At 47.7% G+C, this 20,789-nt stretch overlaps 1 protein-coding gene across 1 annotated transcript in view; it reads right to left on the bottom strand.

Annotated features, from left to right (window-relative positions):
- Nucleotides 1–1,937: 1,937 nt before the first annotated feature.
- SLC14A2 (solute carrier family 14 member 2) overlaps nucleotides 1,938–20,789 on the bottom strand; it is a 54,937-nt gene continuing 36,085 nt past the window's right edge. Inside the window, exons 10-19 of the mRNA XM_060029536.1 lie at nucleotides 16,197–16,319; nucleotides 13,744–13,826; nucleotides 12,529–12,688; nucleotides 11,551–11,740; nucleotides 11,103–11,231; nucleotides 10,041–10,233; nucleotides 6,985–7,132; nucleotides 6,215–6,349; nucleotides 5,098–5,147; nucleotides 1,938–2,138 (exon numbers count right to left, since the gene is read on the bottom strand). Coding sequence (XP_059885519.1) covers nucleotides 1,938–2,138; nucleotides 5,098–5,147; nucleotides 6,215–6,349; nucleotides 6,985–7,132; nucleotides 10,041–10,233; nucleotides 11,103–11,231; nucleotides 11,551–11,740; nucleotides 12,529–12,688; nucleotides 13,744–13,826; nucleotides 16,197–16,319 — 1,412 coding nt within the window. The remainder of the gene's footprint in view (nucleotides 2,139–5,097; nucleotides 5,148–6,214; nucleotides 6,350–6,984; nucleotides 7,133–10,040; nucleotides 10,234–11,102; nucleotides 11,232–11,550; nucleotides 11,741–12,528; nucleotides 12,689–13,743; nucleotides 13,827–16,196; nucleotides 16,320–20,789) is intronic.

Raw genomic sequence — 20,789 nt, 5'->3', positions numbered from 1 at the left:
TATGTCATCACTTAGAGGTTCTGGGGCAGCTGAGTGAGCTGTGAGCATAAACAGCCTTCTGGTGAAATTCTCGGATGCTTGATCCTCAGACAGCCATAACTCACTGGTCATGAAAATAGAGCCTGAGACTTTCTCGGCCTCAAGGTGTGATCACAAACTCAGAGGTAGTCTCTGGAGTGTGACTTGTTCCCATTTCCTATGTGGGGCATTTGTTTCCAGCGAGAAGTGTTCTGTTTTCCTGGAGAAGCCATAATTGGATAGATATAATCTGGAAGAGAAATAGGCAGTCAAGTATTTTTGGGCTGATGGAAGAGGGCTGGGATCTCAGGGCTGACAGAGGAAAGAAAATATAAACGTAGACACCAGCTTTTGCTAAATGATGGATTTATAGTTTGTCCGCTCCCCCTTGTTTCCTTCCCTCATCTCCCGCCTTATGTCCTCACCCCACAATGCTAACCTGGAAGGGTGCAGGGGGTGGGCACTGAGGCACTATAAGTGGTTCATCCCTGTCTTTTGGGGGAGGGGTGGGAAGGCTGAGCCACGTGGCTTCCCAAAAAGGGACCCTGTGTTTTAGGAGCTCAATGCTATAACCAGAGCAACTAAATAACAAGAGTTACTGGCCATTCAAGAAGGGCTGGATTAATAATTTTAGGGTGCAAGACTATCCCCTAAGAAATGAGATGGGTTGCAACAACTTGCACTTCAACTGAAACAGAAAACAATGACCATGGTCATTACTGTATAATTCCCTTTGTAAGCAAATCAAACCTTCTTCTGATAACTTTCAACCCACCCTCCTCTCTCTCTGTTTTTTTTTGGAAGAGGTATCTTTTATTGTTTTGGACTTTATGTAATACAGTCATTACAGTGAATACATAGCTGTTTCTTTTTCAGTGTTAAGACAGAATGGGTGGCAAGTGATTCTGTGGAAAGAGGTAAGAATGCATTTTATCTATTCATCCTCATCTCTTTTCAAACACATCCTTGACCGTGGAAAGCCCCTCAAATGAGCACGGTGTGGACAATGTAGCTGAGCCGCATTTTAAGAAAACCCTGACACCAACTTGCAACCTTAAACATTTAATGAGAGTATGCTTATGAATATTATAAAAGGAAACACATTTGTTTAAAATATGATTTAAATGTTGAAAAAGATCAATTTTCATCTGATGACATTTCTAGTAATAATTGTTACGTAAAGGAAGGCACGTTGGAATTTCCAGTGAACTTAGGTTCCTAATCCCAAGTCTGGAGAACATCTCATGACTCAAGAATAAATCTCCACACAACATTAAAATTGTCCTGCCTCTTCTCCTGCCCTTTCATCTTTTACTTAAAGTAATTATTTATTGGTCATGCTGATTTTGTCAGTTTATAGGAAAGAGAAGAATCAATACTTCTGAGGTGGAAGGGACTGTAGGGCCCCTCCTCGTCATGAAACCAATAAGAAATTGAGGCTGAGAGGGGGGATGGACCTACCCAAGTGGTTGGAGTTCACTCATGGCAGAGCTGGGTGTAGACCTGCCCTTTTGCCTTGTAGACTGATTTCCTGACACTACGTCACTGCATTAAATGACTGAGTTGGCTAACAATGTCACCCATCTCTGTCCCCTTCCTGGTGAATTCTCTTTAGGGGTGTGGCTTATTTTGCAAAAGAGAGAAAATTCCCCACAAAGAGAGCTCTTGTGGAGTGAGCTATAGGTATAAGGTCTAAATTAACCATGTTTTTGATAAGTATTGTGCATCTTAGAACATAGAACTTCCTGAATAGGGACTGCACGCTTATTTCCCTGTTCTTGGGAATAACTGGGGTATAGGCTTGCTTGGGGGCAGAATCACAGAACCATCAGAAGGAGAGTTTAAGTGGCCTTCAGCCTGGGGACCTGGACAGCCTGCTGAAGGCTGAATTTACAGTGACATGTTTTGGAAAGGGCAACTTAGGAGACATCGTAGGCCTGGTACTTTGTGATGGTCGATGCTCTTCTGTTTTTCTCCTGGGACAGGTAGTAGATGCGGTTGGCCTCTGGGTAGGTGACTTTGCTGAGCGGGAGCTTGTAGATGGCCGGGTTGTTGGTCGTCAGGAGCAGGAAGGTGAGTGCCGAGAGGCAGAAGGGCCAGGTGCAGGGCGGTAATCCAAACTGGGGGGAGGCGGATCACAAGAGAAGCCTTGGTTACATCAGATGCCTGTGCTCGTCTCATCGGCCCTTCACAATCACCTAGGGTCCTGGGTGGAGGAGGGGAGGCTTGGTGGGCACTGAGCAGAATAATACTTAATTCATGACCAACATAAATCAAATCGTTCCATTGGGGTCAGTCTGCATTGTAACAGGGGACACATATTCTTCAAAATGCAGCCGCTGGAACCCTCTTATAATATGCCTTTATGTGGAAGACATATTTTGTCTTGGGTGTCTGGCCAGGCTCTACCTCCCACTCTAGGACTTGTGGCTGTTCCCCGCCTTCTCCCAAAGCCCCTGTGGAAGGAACAGCATCGGCAGCCATTTTTTGTTCAAAACCTTTTTCTCTTTGGTCATGTCTGCTTGCACTAGAGATAAGCGAGCACCTGACCCAAATGCAGCTTCCCATAGGCAGGCTACCTGGGAATAGAATCCCTGTCTTGAGAATTTGAGCTAAGAGATACAGAGACTGTGTCCAAAGACTCGATCTGAAAAAACTAGAGAGCCAACCAGTGCTGGGTGGATATTTGGGGGCCTCTGTGCAGCAGAAGAAACCCATCCCAGAGAGACACAGAAACAGAACAGACGTATGGAGAGAGGCAGAGATGTCACATCCTAGTCCCAGGGAGCTGGAGATCAGGAGTAGCTACCTCTCTCCTCAAGGGCTCTCCCATTCCCAACAGCCTTTCTCATGATGTTCCCCTGTTTTTTGTATCTTCAGATGCCCTGAGGCTTTTACATACCCCTCCCCACTCTTCATTTGAGATAACCTGGAGAGCTTGTTAGCAAAGAGCCTACGAATTCAACTATGAAGCCGAGCAAATCAATGCCCCTTCTCCCCCAAACATCCTTTTATCATAAGCAGTAAAAGCCTCAGGGAGTACCATTGAAGGAGTGATTCCACTTGGTGTGTGGTCAAAGATGGCCCTGTTGGGTGGGACTTTAGGAGGAGCAATGGCAGCCTGGTACCAGAACTGTAGCCTTAAGGAACACCCATGACTGAAGAATTCCACTCCGTGAGTCTTACCAAAGCCCTGCTAAGACTGCATAGGGTGTTTTGGAAAGCATCTCCTTCAAGTCCTACCGTGAGAAGGATGTGGGCTGGGAGTTCCACAGACCCAAATCCAAATCTCAGCTCTGGTTACCTTGTTGGAGCCATTTCCTCTTTCTGACAACTATTTCCTCAACAGCAAAATAGGGATAAAGATATCTACTCAGAGTTGGTGCCTAGTGCATACTAAGCGCTCAGTAAATGGTCCTCAGTTTGTGGTCATTGTCGTGAGGCAGAGGGCAGTGCTGTTGAAGATATGGGGCTGCACATGCAGGAGCCGATTAGAAAGCAAAATTGTGCGGCTCCTAAGTGCCCTCTTCTGTAGAGGCTTGAACGGTCTCATAAATGTCATTCAACATTTTTATATCCTGTTCCTCAAGGAGACTGGAAATTCCTTCAGAGTGAATTAATAGCTTGCACTTTTTTTGTATCCCTGAGAGTGGGCAGTACAGTGTCTTAAACATAGTAGGTACACAGAAAATAAACATGATTTTGTTTTGAAAAATGTCTAGGTAGAGTGATATAACCTGTAACTTCTCTGCACAAGATGAAGGGGCCAGTTACCCTGTAAATTCCTATGATCAGGAACCAAAGTGTCCCGTTTGCATCCCTTCTAGTACCTTGTCCAAGGAAGGCACGTGACACGTATTTACTGGATGGACAGTTGGGTGAAAGGATGGGGGCAAGAAGAGGTGGGAAAGCCTGAGGCAGACAGGAGCCTCAGAGGCCAGGCTCCATCCTGTTTCTGAAGGTCGGCTATCTAGCCCCAGCTCTAATGTATCCCATGGTGGGGACTCACTACCTTAGGGTTTCATTCATTCTGCATTTCTTGAGCACCTACTATGAGCTGGGCACTATAATAGGTACTAGAGATAAAGATAAGAATACAACCGGGCCCCTGTTCGAAGGAGCACAAGGGCTGAAGGTGGAAGAAGACTGGTGTGTACTAGACTTGTCACAATGTTGTCAAGCGTCGTAGCAGATACAAACACAAAACATGATGGGGCCCAGAAGAGGGACTTAGTCCACTGGGGGACACAGGATGGTATTAGGGAAGTCGAATTCTATTGCTTACAAAATTCCTTCCTATGCTCTGTCCAAACCATGCAATTTCACTGAGGATGGAGGAGGAATTTAAACACGGGTTAGTGGAATGCCCATCTCCACCTCCACCTGCAGGACCAATGGGACTTTTCCTGGTTGCCTGTGTGAGCTGGGCCTTGAACCTTTATAGAAGGGGAGGCATAGACTGTAGGCTGAGCCCTGTGTGCTCTGCTATGGGGCCAGTGTCCCTCCTGTGTGTGTTGGGGGCTGGGCTGGCCATGTGGCTCCCCCAACCTCACACACAACCTGCACTGGGGCTCAGGCAGAGAAGGGCTCTCAGACTGCTGCACAGGCCCTCAGCCGCCAGCTCTGGCTTCCCTCGGGCTTGGCCTTGTCCTCCTGGAAGCCTTGCCTCGTGACTCCTGACTCCCTGGTAGTAGCTATGGGGTGAATAAAGATGTACACTGGCCCACAAGCTACTTGGGTAGATGATCTAGAAACATGGGAAAAAAAATTAAATATGAAGATTTAAAACTAGTTGCAGAGGATTGATTTACAAGAAACGAGTCTGATTTACAAGGTAATGCTCTTCAGACTGTCCTTCTATACGGAGCCCCACTGGCCCACTGACCACAGGATCTGATTGACCAGTGTTGACATTAACACTTTTGAGGCCCAGCTCTTTCTGTCTGCGGCTGTGAAGGAGGGAAGCGTGATTTGAGACATGAGGGATGGATTGCGAAGGGGTTCCTGGAGGAGGGGTTTGGGGAGCTGAGAGAATACAGAGGAGGGTGTAATGCACATTCCTAGCCCATGTTGACTCACCACAGATAATACGTTAGCCAGGGCAGCACCCAGGTAGGCTGCAAACAGAGCTGCAAAAGAACCAAGAAATAGGTGACTAAGAGTGTCTCGAGTTTACATATTCTCCCCCCATACGTTTCATGCCACAAATGCTATCTCTCAGGTTAAAAAAAAATCGAGTTATGTTTCCGTTGCTTGGCAGCTTTGAAAAGTGTTAAATTCCATGCAAATTCCAGCACAACTAAGACAGCAGATGAACTTTGTTGAAAAGGACCAGAATTTAGCTGTTACAGTTCTCCTGGGTCCTACCACCTTGCATTCTAGCAAAGGAACATTTAGGAGCATAAACCATAAATGAACATTTTACTATATAGCCAAGGCACGTGAATCCCAGAACTCCCTGCTGTGATATTTCATCACAAGTTATTAACATAATATAGGTTTCCAGGGAGGAACAGCATTCTTTAAGCTTGAGGAAGACCAAATACACCTACTGCCTCATCTTCTGGGCTTTGTGTGTGGAGGGTACCACTAGGCTGGCCACTGGGAAGACCCAAGTGCTGGTGAGAGGTGAGGTTCCGTGAAAACGGGCCACAGTAATTTGGCTTTGCTTCTGAGCTCTCACTTTCTCCACTAAAACCATCCCAATGGTCCCTAGGATATTAACAACAGCAAACCTTTATCAGAGAGTTACTGAGTGCCCTGACCACATTCTTCAGCATTCCTACAAGCATTATTTGAAGGTTCTGTGGTTAATGTTTGGGTGCATAAGGTTAACTGCTGTATCTGATGTAAACTGCCCAATTCCACATATAAAGATTAATTTGCATAAGACTTGCTCTGTCGGAAAGTTCCAATCACCAGCACGGAAAGCAGCAACCACAGCAGACAGCCCACGGGCAACAACCGAACAACCTCCATGTGGCTGAACACTTAGTGTTCACTGAGAATAGTTTTCAATGTACTAATCACTAAAGGACCATTCAAAACAGCTTAAAATAAAAACGCTTTTATAAAGCAAACACATCCTCCCATTTATCTTTGGAGGACCAGCAGAATTTCCGCGGGGCGGTTTCCCTGTGGGCATGGACCCCGGCATCATGGGAGGTGGAAAGGGAATCCCTCTGGCAGTACCCACCGCAGGCGACGGCGAGGAGGTGCGTCTGCCAGGTGATGACGTAGAACATGCCTCCTATGGCGATGCAGGCCAGCGTGCTATTGAAGCCACACAGCCCGAAGTAGATGGAGTCAAAGGGTGTCGCGAGAGTGAGGGCTGGGGGAGAAGACAGGCTGAGTGCTGTGCAGGTCGCGTGGGCCCACCCACCAGCCCCAAAGCCCTCCACAGTCCTCAACCCAGACCAGTTATCAACACCAAAGTATGTATAAAAAGGACTTCTGACTATTCAGTGAAAAAACATCTAAAGGAAAAAAATGGCCTTGGTCACATGCATATCAGTGGTTAAGCGGGTATGGGTACAAGAGACCCTTTTGAGTAGTGATCTGAAGTCTGAGTGAGCAGTCCAGAGAAGGTCCCTTCCCTGCCAGAAAAAGGCGGGTTAACAGAACCTTAATGTTCTCTAATGGAGGACAAATGCTTCTTATCGTGATTAGAGATAAGACTTAAAATATAAACATGCCTGGAAGCAACTCCTCCCCAGCTTTTAATTTATACTGAGGTGGAAATGACTAACACCAGAGCCTTTCCTGAGGACAGCTTTTGCTCACGGGAGTAGGAGGGCACCGGCACCCAAAATGGAAAGACAGGTGTAATGGAAGGAGGGAGAGTTTATAGGAATAAGCCGGTGGAGCATGGAAGACACATGGCACCATTTTCTTTGGAGCAGGCCCCAGATACAGCATCCTTATTGCCCATTAATAAGGGGCCCATTAATTAATAATGACACTAACCTGCTAACATCCCCATGGCGGATCCGATCGCAGCATGCAAGCAAATAAGAGGTGACGATATGAACAAAGCTATGAGGAAAATGCCTCCAGTCCAGGGGTTATCGCAGCCGTACACTTGGCCGATTCCAACAGGGATGGCTCTCAAAAGCTGCAGGTCCAACAAGAGCACATGCAATTATGGAGGCAAAAGAGACAACTTGAAGCTTGGCTGGAAAAGGTTTGGGGCCAAACCCTCCACACTAATATTTTGCAACAGTTTTCCAAGATATTTTCAAATAGGTTCACTCTAAAAGGCACACAAGATTTATTGTTTTAATCTTAAGTTCTTAGAACAGTAAGGGGTTAAAATGTCATTTCCTTTATTTAGAAACATGAGTGTAAGGCACTAAACTCTCAGTGAAGAGAAACTGAATACTTCAAATGAGGGTGTTATTCATTAGAAAAGTAATAGATGTCTAACCAAAGTTGGGGTTGAAAAACTCTTGTAACATTTTTTTAAAGCTAAAAACATGACTAGAAGGCTAAATATTAGATGGAAAAATGGTCCTTTTTGTTTCCAAGAACAGCATGTCTGGGCTGTGGTCACGTTTGTGCCGTCGTCTGGGCGAGGAGCTGGACTCATATCCACAGAGCAGCACCTGGGCAGGTGGTATCTTGGCATCTGCGGGTTTTATTGATGAACCTGTCACATGGCTGATGGAGGAGAACCCTGATGTGTTAGGCCTCCGTGTGTCTCAGGTAGCAGACCTGTGTGTGAATGAGACAGGAAGGCCAGGGTGCAATGTCGAGTGGGCACTTGCACACGTACTCTGGAGTTTGGGAAAAGGATCCAGGGCACATGGGCTTCCCCAGCAACTGAGATTGGGTCCTGTATTTTGGAAGGTTGGCCAAGGGCCCTTGAGCAAAGAAACGCTTTACAGGAGGGGCTCTGGGTCCTGCTGGGATGCACTGGGGTCCATCCTTCCCCTTGTGTATATTTCATGATAAGGCAGTTCTTCCCTCAGCCCAAGTCCTCTGAGGACTCCTCCTGGGGTGCAGGGGAGGGAGGTCCTGTAGCTCCAGGGCCCTCGCCCCACACGAGAGTGTGCAGTGACAGGACTGCAGGGTAGTCTTGTGGGCAACCCTCTGGGCTCCGTCCCCCGTTATCCCAGGACAGAGAGCAAGACTGGGCTCCGGCATCGCCACGCGGGGGATGGTGGGACAGGCAGAGAGTTTGGTGCAGAGGCAGTGGTGCTGGTTCCTCTGGTCTCCAGCCGGTTGCACCCTCCAGCACGCTCTCCCCTCACCAAAGAGCAGAGGAGCTTGTGGGGCCTCAAAATCGTTGGGAGCTTTAGACCCTCTCTCTGACATCTACCACTTGTTTCCCCAAAACTCAAGGCTCTAGTTATAATTGTCAAAATGACAAAACATACTCACTATTACCATAATCCATTCAAAATTGGCCAGAAAAGTATTTCTTAAAGAATAACCACCAAACGTTGAATTTGTCTTTCCTGGAAATTTGGGGGTTCTAAAGCATTTGTACGATATTTTCCATTTTTTTCATTTTTACAAAATTCCTGGTTATCTTTTCAATTGAAAATGTGGTTTGGAGCATGCAAAATATCTTAAACTTGCCTTTTCTACCATCATTTCCCCATAGCACGACAATTAGAGCAATTTTGACTTCAAAAGATACTGATTGGTTTAATATCGTGAAAGGGAAGCCTGAGGGGCTGAACTGCTAACAGCACCTTTTCTCACCTTTGGCTCATGAAGGTACACTCACACAGACACACACAGACACAGACACACACAGACAGACACACAGACACAGACACACACACACACACACACACACACACACACACACACACACCAACAAGGATGGGGCTAATGTGAATACGTCTCTTCCTAGATAATGCGTCTTGGACAAATGGAGGGCTCTTTCTGCCCTGCCATGCTGCTGTTTCCTTGAACTGTTCAGAGAAACTAGGCACCATTATTTCTGACACAAATTCCCTTCAACAAGCCCAGGTGGCTTTGTGGTTAGATGATGAATTGCCAATAACAAAGTTCAGAGTGAGCTCTAGCCTATGGAGTCATTTAGTGTAACAGAGAGTAGGGGGACCTCAGAGAAAACGTGCCCAGTTAGAAAAGAAGGCTGATGGGCATAGTTCTCCAGGCTGACTTAACGCTTTTAGAGTAGCTTCTTATTTAGTTTGGCAGACTTCCAGCGGCCAGCAGTATATACAGAATACTTGCCAAAAGCGTAAAAATCTCTGTTATATAGATATTTCTTAGTGGAGCAACACCTGTGCTTTAAAGTGTGAGGATGCCCCAGAGAGCAAGGGGAAGCTGCTCCCCAGGCTGGAGCAGAGACTTGTCGAGCCAACAGATGGCAGTGTGTGTGATGTGCACATCTTCAATGATTCAATGACATTGAATGAGGAAAAAAATACACAGAGTCGCTTGGATTGAAACTGGAGTAAAGCATCAAAAAGGCTTTTTTAAAAAAAAAAAAGATAAAAGAACCCAAGTCTAGGAGTCAGGAGGCGGGAGTTCTAGTCTTGACTTTGCTCCTTACTGATTAACCATGTGACCTCAGGCAGTCTCTTAATCTGGCTTTAGTCTCTCCCCCTGTGCTATGATAGGACATTGTGTGGCCAAAAATGGCCGTTTTAGCTCTTAAAAAGAGGAAAGAAAAAGCTGGTGGCTAATGAGATATTGAGGTAGAGTGTCTCGCACTGTATAATTGGTAATAGTTGTTACTCATGGATTTTTTTTTTTTTTTTCGGTACGCGGGCCTTTCACTGCTGTGGCTTCTCCCGTTGCAGAGCACAGGCTCCGGACGCGCAGGCTCAGCGGCCATGGCTCACGGGCCCAGCCGCTCCGCGGCACGTGGGATCCTCCCGGACTGGGACACGAACCCGTGTCCCTGCATCGGCAGGCGGACTCTCAACCACTGCTCCACCAGGAAAGCCCCTCATGGATGTTTCTGACATGCAAAATAAGTAAATGCCACTTTAACACTGAGTTTGGACAGACGCTGCCCTTCCACCTTCCACGATACCTACCAAGGGCACTTGGACCTCCGACCAGGTGATATTGGGCATGGAGGAGGAGGGCTGCAGCAGCTTCGTGGGGAAGAAGAGGTTGTAGTGGCCTGTGGCCGCCAGGTACAGGGTCACTGCGATGTTGAAGGGCAGCGTGAAGACCGGGAGGTCCCACTTGCTGAAGATGGTGCCCAGGGCACTGGAGAGGATGGGGCTGAGGGCAGAAGCACAGGAGATGCTGTTCAAGATGCCCCCTGGCCCTGACACTAGCCTGAGTGGGTTTAGGGGGCCCCCTGTGCCTTCCCAGGGAAAAGCAGCTGGCTGGCTCCCTCTCCCAGCCTGACTGGCCCTGGGCAGCTCCTCCCCTGGACCTCCTTCCTCTGCCCCTGCACAGCAACAGGGTGGACGCCCAGACTCAACTTCAGAAGGAGGGCTTTCAGGGGAGATCCTAAGGCGGGGAGCCACAGACCTTCCCTGAAGAACCACATGGCTCCCTGTGCAGTCATGGGAAAGGGGCTGATGGTGAAGGGAATCACATTCATTCAATCATTCAGCAAATGTCTGTTGAGGCAGAGAGCACTCCTGGCCGGGGTGCCCTGTGGTTTCTGCAGGTGAGTAAGGACCTGGAGCCTGGCCGTATGAGGGCTCTGGGCAGGGCTGGGCCTGCAGCCCACACTGGGAGGTTGTCCCTGTCTGGTCAGGGTGCCCAAGGACAGGGTAGCACTGGGGGAGCAGGAGGGATGGGAAGATCTCCAGACACTGACAGGACCCCATAGTATGGCTCTTAACCTCTGTGGGCCTCAGTTCTCTTCCCTGTGCTCTGCCGGGGTAGGACCAGGGGCTCTTTTAGATCTTACAAAAATGAAGAGTGAAGGAGGGTATGTAATGAGATACTGTGTACAGACCACCTAGCACAGTGGTGCTGTTGCTGTCTAACATCAGTAATTATTTCTAGTGGCTGTTTCTGATGTGCAAGCTAAGGAAATGCTTCTTTAAACTCCAGTTTGGACAGACAGTCACGGAGTTGGGGTAGAAAGGCTGGCAGCCCTTGATCTACACCCACAGCCTTGAAAGCAAACTTACCAAGACATGGACATTATGATGACGGGGAGTAGAAGCCACCAGTAATAGTCGCCTTTGTCCGAGAACACAGCCATCAGCAGCCCCACCAGCACCCCGTTGTAGCCGTGAAGTCCGGCTGCGATGGCGGACCTGGGGGGGAGGGCTGGTGAAGAAGGGGTTCCCCGAGGCCTGACACAGGGCACTGCCTTCTTGATTTTCCTTCTGAGTCAGGCTTTTCTCAGCTGGAGCCTGACCACACACCCCTTCAAACCATCAACCCTTCACAGTCCCCTAGACAATGTGTGGTTGTTAAAAGTAACCAGGGAGTGGTTGTTTTGAGTGATTAGTGACCTTATTGTGAGGGGTTTCTGAGCCGGGAGCCAGGCAGTGGGGATGTGAGGCTGGTGAATGTCCCCACGGGGATCTACCTGTGGTCTCAGGCCTGGACCCTGGGTTTCCTGGGACTTACTTGTCCTGACTCAGGATGAGGGCTGTCAGGGTGGACACCACGGTGCCCAGGCAGCCCGAGATGGCCCACCAGGGGTTCTGGACGAAGAGGCCGAGGACGATGAGGATGCCACTGAGGGGATTGTTCACAAACATCACCTGGGATGTGCCCCGGAGGACCCAGTCGAGGAACTGGAACACTGGGGATTTGTCTGAAATAGAACCAGTCAAGGCTCAGCTGTTACATCTCTAGGCGAGGCCCCAGAGGGTGAGGGGGTGAGGGAAGCTGGGCGTCCAAGGTGGGTTCAGCTCCCTGCTGTCACCTGCCACAGAGGAAGGTACACCAAGAACCTGAGGGGGCATCTGACTGCCCAGAAAACCCTTCAGACCCACTGAGAGCTGGCTGTGGTCTTTAGGTTGTCATTCAGGCAGTGGGTACCCTGTGCGACCTGTGCCCCTGTGAGAGTGGCATGAATTTTCAAGAGGAGGGATCCAGAAAGAAAACTCTTGCAGCCCAGCAGGCATCAAACCCATGGCCTGAGGTCTGGAGGATTGCTAACGGGAACCTATTGGAATAGTAGACACGGCTCTCCCACGATCCATCTCTAGGGCAGGCATTTTTCTAGAATGCTGGCTCTAGAATCCCAGTCCTACAATGTGACATTCTTTATTTAAACAAAATTTTATTGGAGTATTGTTGCTTTGCAATGTTGTGTACAATGTGACATTCTGAGGGGATATTTGAAAGCACATGACTGTTACGTTCAGAACTGAGAGCTTGTATACCTACATGTATTGGCATTTACATCCTGAGAGACTGCGTGTCTGTCATAGAGTGAAACTCCTATCCTACCCTACCCTATCCTATCCTATCCTATACTATCCATGGAAATGGGACTCAGTCTCATCTACAGAGATCTGTGCAGCGTGTTTCCTGGGGGACGACCAGAGGGGACATTTTTAGGGATAGGAGCAGGGGCTGCTCTCACGGAAACTTTACCTTTAAGTCCCTCTCCGCACTCCTTCATCTCTCCTGTGATGTACCCGAGGGCTTTGCGGACACTCTTCCCGCTGGCAGCCAGGGAACTCTGAATCCAGGAAGTCTTGGAGATGTCTGTTTCTACCTTTATCTCGGAGCTCTCCTCCATGGTGTCCAGATCCTGTCCAGGGACAAGAGACGGGCAAGAAGCTCCCACATTCTGAGGCTCTCACACTGAGGAGTGACTTGTTTGCTTGGGGACAAGCTAAGATTTTCACTTGGTATTTAGTGAAATTGCTATTTAATCATTTTTGTTTCTGTAGACCAGAATATCTTTTGTTTTGTTTGATCTTTTACCTCATTTAATATGGGCAACAGCCTTGCACAGTCAGCCATCTGTATCATCCATGGATTCAGCTAACTTCAGGTTAAAAATACTCAAAAACAATTTCTAGAAAGTTCCATAAAGCAAAACTTGAATTTGCTGCACACTGGCAACTTTTTACATAGCATTTACATTGTACTTACAACTATTTACATAGCATTTACATTGTATTAGGTATTGTAAGTAATCTAGAGATGATTTAAAGTATTCCAGAGGGTGTGCGTAGGTTATATGCAAATACTATGCCATTTTATGTAAAGGATTTGAGCATCCACAGATTTTGGTACACATCAGGTGTCCTGGAACCAATCCCTCATGACTGTAGTATAACAAGACAACATCTTTATCCTCATTCTGTGGATGAGGTCTCAGGCATGGATGGAGAGGTTCTCATTTGTAAAAGTCAAGGTCAAATGATAGAATTTAGATTTACCCACAGATTTTTAGATTCTTTTTTTAAAACAAATATTACTTCTACTGTACCATACTCTTTCCAGAAGAAAGTATCCCCTCCCACCCTAGCATGTCTAGTCTTTAAAATTTAACTGTCCATAAAATTAAACAAGTAAATGTTCTGTTTTGAAAATTGGCACCAGCTTATTTCCTAAGTGCTTGAATGCTGGATTCAGAGGAAGATGGATAAGAAATAATCAAAATAAAAGAAACATGAAACTTTATAAAGTAAACTGAAAAGTAGACATCTTTATCCCACATAATTATGTTTCTGGAAATATGAACTCAAGAAAAGTTTGCCTAAATCAGAGGACGTCTTTTCTGGACCTCAGCTCTCTACCTTGCTGCGGACTATGTGATGTGGGCGCTGCCCCTGATTCGGGCCACTCTTTACTCACCAGCAGCTCGACCGTGGGCTTCCGGTATTGGTGGGGAGAAGGGTCTTTGGTGCGCCTTTCCTGGTGTTCACCTTTTCCAAATACTGGAGTTGGCAGGGAGAACATCATCTGTTAGGACCTCTACCCTGGCACCTTAGCAGCAAATTTCCTGCAAGGCTCAAGTTGGAATACTCAGCACTTTCTACCCCAGTGAGGATGCCCCAGCCTCTGCGCCTGGGGCAGGAGGACCCCCTCCTCTGCTACTGCACACACCCAATTGGGCAAGCTCTTCGGGGAAAAAAATTCACATCTTCATGTAAATTGGACATTTTACAAGAATTTAGGGAATTCAGAGACTCAGCTGACTTTTAGTTAAGAGGCTCTGATCTTGTTCAACTCCCCTATTTTTTAGGTGAGGAAACAAAGCTGTCTGTGAGCCCTGAACCCAGGGTTCTTTTTCCACATGAACACGAAGATTGGTATTTATGAGGCATTATTGCTCATAAAGCATTAAGCTGCCTGAACCATACGTCTGTGTTCAAATTATATGACAACTTTTTCCAACTGGATAACCTCAGCTGTTTTGGTATTTTTAGGATGTATGTCTTAGAATTTTAGGTATTTTAGCAGCAGCTTCTTGTTGGATTAAGACAAGTGATATCCGTGTTGTCACTTGACACAGATTTTGGCATGTCCTTGTAATTCTAGAAAACTGTTATTAAGTAGCTCTGAATGTATTTTTCATTATTACAAGATAATTTATTTGTAAAGGTGAGTAATTTCAGAAAGGTTTTAAGTAACATGAAAGAAGGCCCTTGGAGGTTTTGCTGTTTATGCTCTGGTGCCCTCTTGTGGTCCAGTGTGAGAATGGCTGTCTGGGCTCAGAATGCCCTGTATCTTCAATTGGCCATTCTGTCTGCATTCATGAGATTTCAAGGCACCTAAACACTAGAAGAGACACGTCAATGGCTCTGAGCTCCCCCATCTGAAGGAGCAGGGACTGCAAATACCAGTGTGGTTGGGAAGTTACACTATGTAAGAGAAACAAATTAAGGAAGTTTGAAAGGAAGAGTAGGAAGCAAAGAGGATGACTCTAGACTGTGAGGCTAGTGTGTTTGATATCCTGATGGATTCTCTGCTTCTGTCTGAAGCGCCAGCTCTTCAGCAGCTTCTGCTAACCCGCCTCCCAGGCTCCTTTGCGTGGGGCTCTCTGCTAGGCCCTCTTTCACCCCAGCCCCCAGCCACTATCCTAAGAATATGTTTGCAGGGAGATTGTTAACTTTTTGAGGCAAACTATGCTTTCTTCCTGAGGATGCCCTGGGGCCTCTGTCAAACACAAACTCCTGGGCTAAAGGGGTCCTTGATTTAATTTGGTGCCCTCTCCCCAGTGTATGAGGTTTTCCCAGACCACCCCAGGCCATTTCTCTGGCTGGCTACTTTGGCTATAAAACAAGGAGGCTCAGACAAACTGGGGCAAGAAAGTCACATGCTTCTGGGAAGCATGTGATACTGTAAAAGGACGCTAACCCAGGAATCAGTTTTATCCCTGCCATGCCCTCACCAGCTGTGTGACCCTGGGCAAGTCGCCTCCCTTCTCTGGAGGGCAAAGTTAGATTGCCCCTCTGCCCTGGGTCTTCATGACGCTGCTCCCACCGTGCATCTGACTGGGGAGACCCCCACTTGACCCCACACCCCTCCCCCACTGCCAGCTCTTCCCTGTTTGACACAACATGTCCTCAGCGTCCAAATTCAAGTTTCTGGCTTCCCCGCTTTGGCTGCCCTCTAGACCCTCCTCTTGACCTTGGGAGCCCCTCCCCTCCAGGGCTCTCCATCTGTTCCCTTGTCTAGACATCACCACTGTCTAGCATCAGGACCAGCATCAGCATCAGGACCAGTAGCATCAGGATCAGTGGTTGTGACTTGGCAGCACATTAGAATCTCATGGAGAGCTTTTTTTGGGGTCATTTTAAAAGTGCAAAGTTTTATTTATTTTTATTTTATTTTTTGTATTTTGGCTGTGCTGCACGGCATATGGGATGGTTCCCTGACCAGGGATCAAACCCAGGCCTCTGCAGTGAACGGGCCAAATCCTAACCATTAGGCCACCAGGGAACTCCCTCATGGAGAGCTTTTAAAGCTCCTTCTGCCGCCCAGGCTTCTTCCCAGGTGAATTGGATTAGCACTTCCGGGAATGAGATGCAGGTGGTTCCAATGTGCAGTGAAGTTTGCAACCTCCTGGCCTAGACTGACAGAGTCAGCTGCTTGTCGTGGCTCCAGTCTCCCTGCCCCAGGGCGTCTAGACCCTGGAACCCGTGGCTGTGGTCAGAGGTCGAGGGTGATGAGACTGAACCTCACCCTTGTGGCTCTCCCCACTACCTTGTGATGGAGGTGTTGCCATGGTCCCCATTTTAGAGGTGAGCAGATCAAGGACCCGGGAGCGGGGTCAGGGGTGGGGGGTAGTGGGAAGCGCACACCTTTGCTCCTTCTGCGAATGGATGACCATTCGATGTGGAACACGTTCCTGGGCTTGGGGTGCACAGCCTCCGAGCCCTCATCTGCCTTTGGGCTCGTCGTGGGCGGCGGCCCCGCAGCGCTGCCTGGCCGGGGGCAAAACAAGACAGGTCAGTGTCCCACCCTGGACCACCCCCCGAGGGGCAAGCAGAGAGTGCAGGGAAATCATGTGCAGAGCCAGAGGAGCAGCGTGGCATGAGCTGCAGCAGTGAGTGCACCAGTATCTGCGGAAAAATCCCTCTTTTCCATTCCTCTCGATGAAACTTCCTTTCCTCACAGAAACTGCATCCCAGACACCTATCAGTGTCAAGATATGGACAGGCCAGCCTGCCTTGTTTCCCCAGTAATACACTGCTCTAAGACCTCCTTCACTTGGTCTCGGACTGGTGTGGATGGTGGGCCCGAGCTGACTGCCCGTTCCTGTCCTTCAGCCGGTGGCCTGGCCTCCGCCTGCAGTAGGGAGTTTGTGTGTGTGGGTCCTCAGTGCTCGCTGCACATCAGAATCACCTGGGTGCTTAAAAAAATGCCTGACCCCTACCCCAGACCCATTTTAAAAATTGGAGTTTTTAATGCCCAAGATGTTTTAGGAGGTGGCCCTAAGGTGCAGTTTGGGCTGAGAACCTCTCATCTAGGGTTTTGCTGCTCAAAGTGTAGTCCCTGGACCGGCAGCCTCCTCTGGGAGCTTGTTAGAAATACAGAATCTCAGTTTCCACCCAGGCTGATGGAATCAGAATCTACAGTTCAACAAGGTTCCCCAGGTGATTTCTGTGCACATTGCTTTGCTCTGTGGGGAGCTAAGAAGCTGCAATCAGCTACAAGAAACATTTCTACCCTTGTGGAGAACAGAACAGCTTACCACGTGGCACAGTTTCTCAAACTGGGTCTGAGAATTGACAGTGTCAGGTCACCTGACGGCTTGTCATGATGCGTGCCCCAAACCCTACTACACCCGGCCCACACTGACTAATTGGAGTACGTGGTGGTCCCTGAGACAGACACTTCTGACACTTTCTGCTTGTGGTTCCAGTGAAGTCTAGAGTTAGATGATCAAGTGGCTGCCTGGAGAGCTTTCACACTGTTACTACATTTGCACACTTCTGTAAGTTAACTCACTTGGGCATTGTTATCACCAAAAGATGGAAAATTGAGGCTCAGATGATTTCTGAAGCATCCTACAAACAGTGAGCCATGTGGCTCTCAGCCCTCAGTCCTCTTTGCAGCTTTGTTGCTCAGCGTTTGGTTTGTGGACCAGCTTCATGGACATCCAAGGGAGCTTGTTAGAAATGCAGACTCTCAGGTCCCATCTCAGACCCACTGAATTGGAATAAGTTTTTTGTTTTTTCTTTTTAAATGAGATCTCCAACTGACTTGTGTGCACATTAAAGTCTGAAAAAACTGGTCTAGTTCACACTACTCATGTAGAAACAACTTTAGCAAAGCTGAGAATATAGCAGGACCAACAACCGGAGTATGTGGGACATGTGTGAGCAAAGAAGGTATTCTGTCTATACTCTCAGACTGAAAGGTCACACATGTGACTATGTCCCTTCCCTCTAGGCTCGGAATGGGAAAAAAGCTCCTTTTTCACTCATCACCCTGCCCGTGGGTCACCATGGAGCCATAACTCCAGAGGCTGGAGAAGCCCCCTTGACCCTGTGCTTAAGACACACGTGGAAGGTCAGCCTTCTGTAGGGCACCTCTGCAGATAGGTTCTGGGCAGGGGAGTGAGGACCGAGGGGGTATTATTGCATCATCTGGCAAAGCAGGGCATTCTCCCATAGCCAGTCCACAGTGTACACCTCCCAGGCTGGAAGGGCACCTCTGCTGGCTCAATGCTTCTCATTTCTCACGTGCCAATGGTCAGCCACCCTAGCCACGCCCTGCGCAGAGCCATATTTTGACCTTAGCATCATAGGTTCAGACTTGCATGGATCTTCAAGATCACAGTCTACCTCCCATATCCAGAGAAATCACCTCGCCCCACCCAAGTCACATAGCTTATTAATTATGGCACAGCCAGGAGCTGCACCCAGGTCTCCAGACTCCCAGTTCGCTGCTCTACGGATGGCCGCAGAAGACCTGGCTCCCGTTTCCTGCCCTGGCCCTTCGCTTTCAGCACTTAGATTGTGCTGCTTGCTCAGAGCCCAGGAAAGTGGGTCAGGGTCCACAGTACTACGTGTTCCCAGAATCGATGTCCCAGCCACAGAAACAAAAATGAAGAGTATCTTTCTTTTCCTTGAACACATTTTTTTTTCTTATTTGGGGTGATTGCGGAGGTAGCCCCAAATGTGGTCTGACATCGTGTTGCTCCTGGACCTCCCGTGGGCAGGACGGGAGTGCTGAGCTGTAGACCAACCACCCAGGGAGGGCGATGGCCCCTCCAGATGTGCCGGCTAAGCGGTGAGGATGACAGGTGGGACGGATGCCACAAGGAAGATTGGAGAGAAAGTAACACATTTCCTGAGGCTGTGAAAATACTTAAAGCTAAGATGATAGCAACTTACCACTACCTTTGGGACAGATTCTCAGGGCTTTCATAATGGATAAAGGCAATTTCAAAAATATCATGAACACATCTATCAAATGCTCTAGAAATAAATGTTCCATTGGTGTGGTGGGGAAAAAAGAAAACAACGATAACACTGGCCGGGAACCAGCATCGCTCATTCTGCACGGCATTTTGCAAGTCAAGTAATTTCATCGACAGTTTCCCTCATTGCAAGCACGGCGCTCAGAAGGAGATATACAGACCCCGTAGAGCTGACCTTGCAAACCCAACCTATAGAATGATGACAGATATTTCGGAGGGTACCTGCTATTTCGTTCTCATATTGTTATGAAGATGAAATTAATGCTTGCAAAATGTTGGGGAAAATAATTTTGCAGCGCTCATGTCAGTATCTCCTCAGGGAGGCCATGTCTCTGGAACAGCCTGTGCTCTGGGCAGGGTGGGTCCTTAAGTCAGGGCAGGCCTGGCATTTTATACCTATCATCACCCACTCCTACCTCGTGTTCCTGTCTGTCACCTTCACAGGACGGTGGGATCCTTGACAGCCTGGGTTACAGAGGTTTATATTGGCGCTTCCAGCACCCAGCATGGGCCTGGCCTACTGTAGGCACTCAGAAGTGTTTGTTGAATACATTAATGAGGGATAATTATCCTACACATTTTAATTTCTGAATGGTAAAATGAACAACCGTTGGCTATTTCAGGGCATGAACTATTAAAAAAATAATATATCTCGTTGTAAATGTTAAATGCTTGATAAATATTGAAATAAAAGTGAGCCTTTCATAGGTTAACGATGGTAATAGCTGAGTTGTGTAGGGATTTAGAAGTTTCAGGGCAAGAGCTGATTATCTCCAGCAGTACCTGGAGAAAAGAAGGGAAGTTTATAGATGTGATAAAGTGATTGGCCATCTATGACCAACCAACCAGAAACCCAGAAATCCTTCATGAGTGGATAGAAGAACCCAGTTAATGAGAGAGAATAAAACAGGCCACTGAAGACAGAGATCTTGCTTGATGGGATTTGCATTGGTTAACAAGAGATTACACCAGGTGGTTGAAAACCCCAAAGCTTCTTGGAAGAGGGCAGCTGGGTGTTCTGAAGCCCAAGAACAAATTTTTTTTTTGACAATAACTCACCCTGGGGAGTTCTTTCCAGCTTCCCCTTCCCCCTGCCCCCCAGCATCATGGCACACATAAAAATAATACTGTGTGGCATGGTGCAGAAAACAGATGATGATGTTTACGGCCTGGGCCTGAGGACTCTGGCTTCACCAGCCCACCTCTGTCTGCTTCGAGGACCAAGGGCTTTGCTCTCGTGGCTTAGCTACATACGTGCTGAGAAGCTCTGTCCTTGAGAACCTGCAGGTAAACCTTAGCAGCTGAGTAACTCCTCGGCTTTCCCACCTGGTGTAGGAACTGCTGCCCCCTCCTTCTCTAACAAGCCTTTCAAGTGTCCCAATGTGTGTAGCTTCACACTGGGGCTGTTCAGGACCATTTCAGGGGCATGGTCCCTGCCCTTGAGGATTGCCACCATCCTGTGTTTTAACAGGCAAGAGTCCAGTGATGCTTTCCTCCCATTGACTCAGAGAAGAAAAGAATAGTCATGAGCCATAATGATTTGTTCAGAAGCACTTTTTTTTTTTTTTCCTGGAGAGTAGTATCCCATAGTACCCACACCTCTACTGACTGCTAACATACAGAAAATGCAATCCGTTCAAATATCCTGGGTAAAAAACATTTTACAGAAGAGCCCACCTGTCAAATACAAGTTTGAAGCTTACTGCAATTTCTTTGAAGGGAAAAAAACAAACCCAAACCATATATGACATCCTTTCAGAAGAAAAATGATCTAGTCTATTTTACTAAAATCAACCTTTACTCAGCCTTTACCTATACTCCTTCTACAAGCTGTCTTTCTCAGGTTTTGAACAGGTTTTCCTGTCTCCTGGAGGTGGACCAATACTGTCCATCTATCACTAGCAATGCCCAACATATAGAGGATCTGGAACCTACTATCAAGACCCTTTTGTCATCCCTCCCCAGA

The sequence above is a fragment of the Delphinus delphis genome, chromosome 13 (genome assembly GCF_949987515.2).
Source record: "Delphinus delphis chromosome 13, mDelDel1.2, whole genome shotgun sequence".
NCBI classification, from domain to species: domain Eukaryota; kingdom Metazoa; phylum Chordata; class Mammalia; order Artiodactyla; family Delphinidae; genus Delphinus; species Delphinus delphis.
Note: the sequence above shows the minus strand (reverse complement) of the source record. Positions and strands in the feature narration are given on the sequence as shown.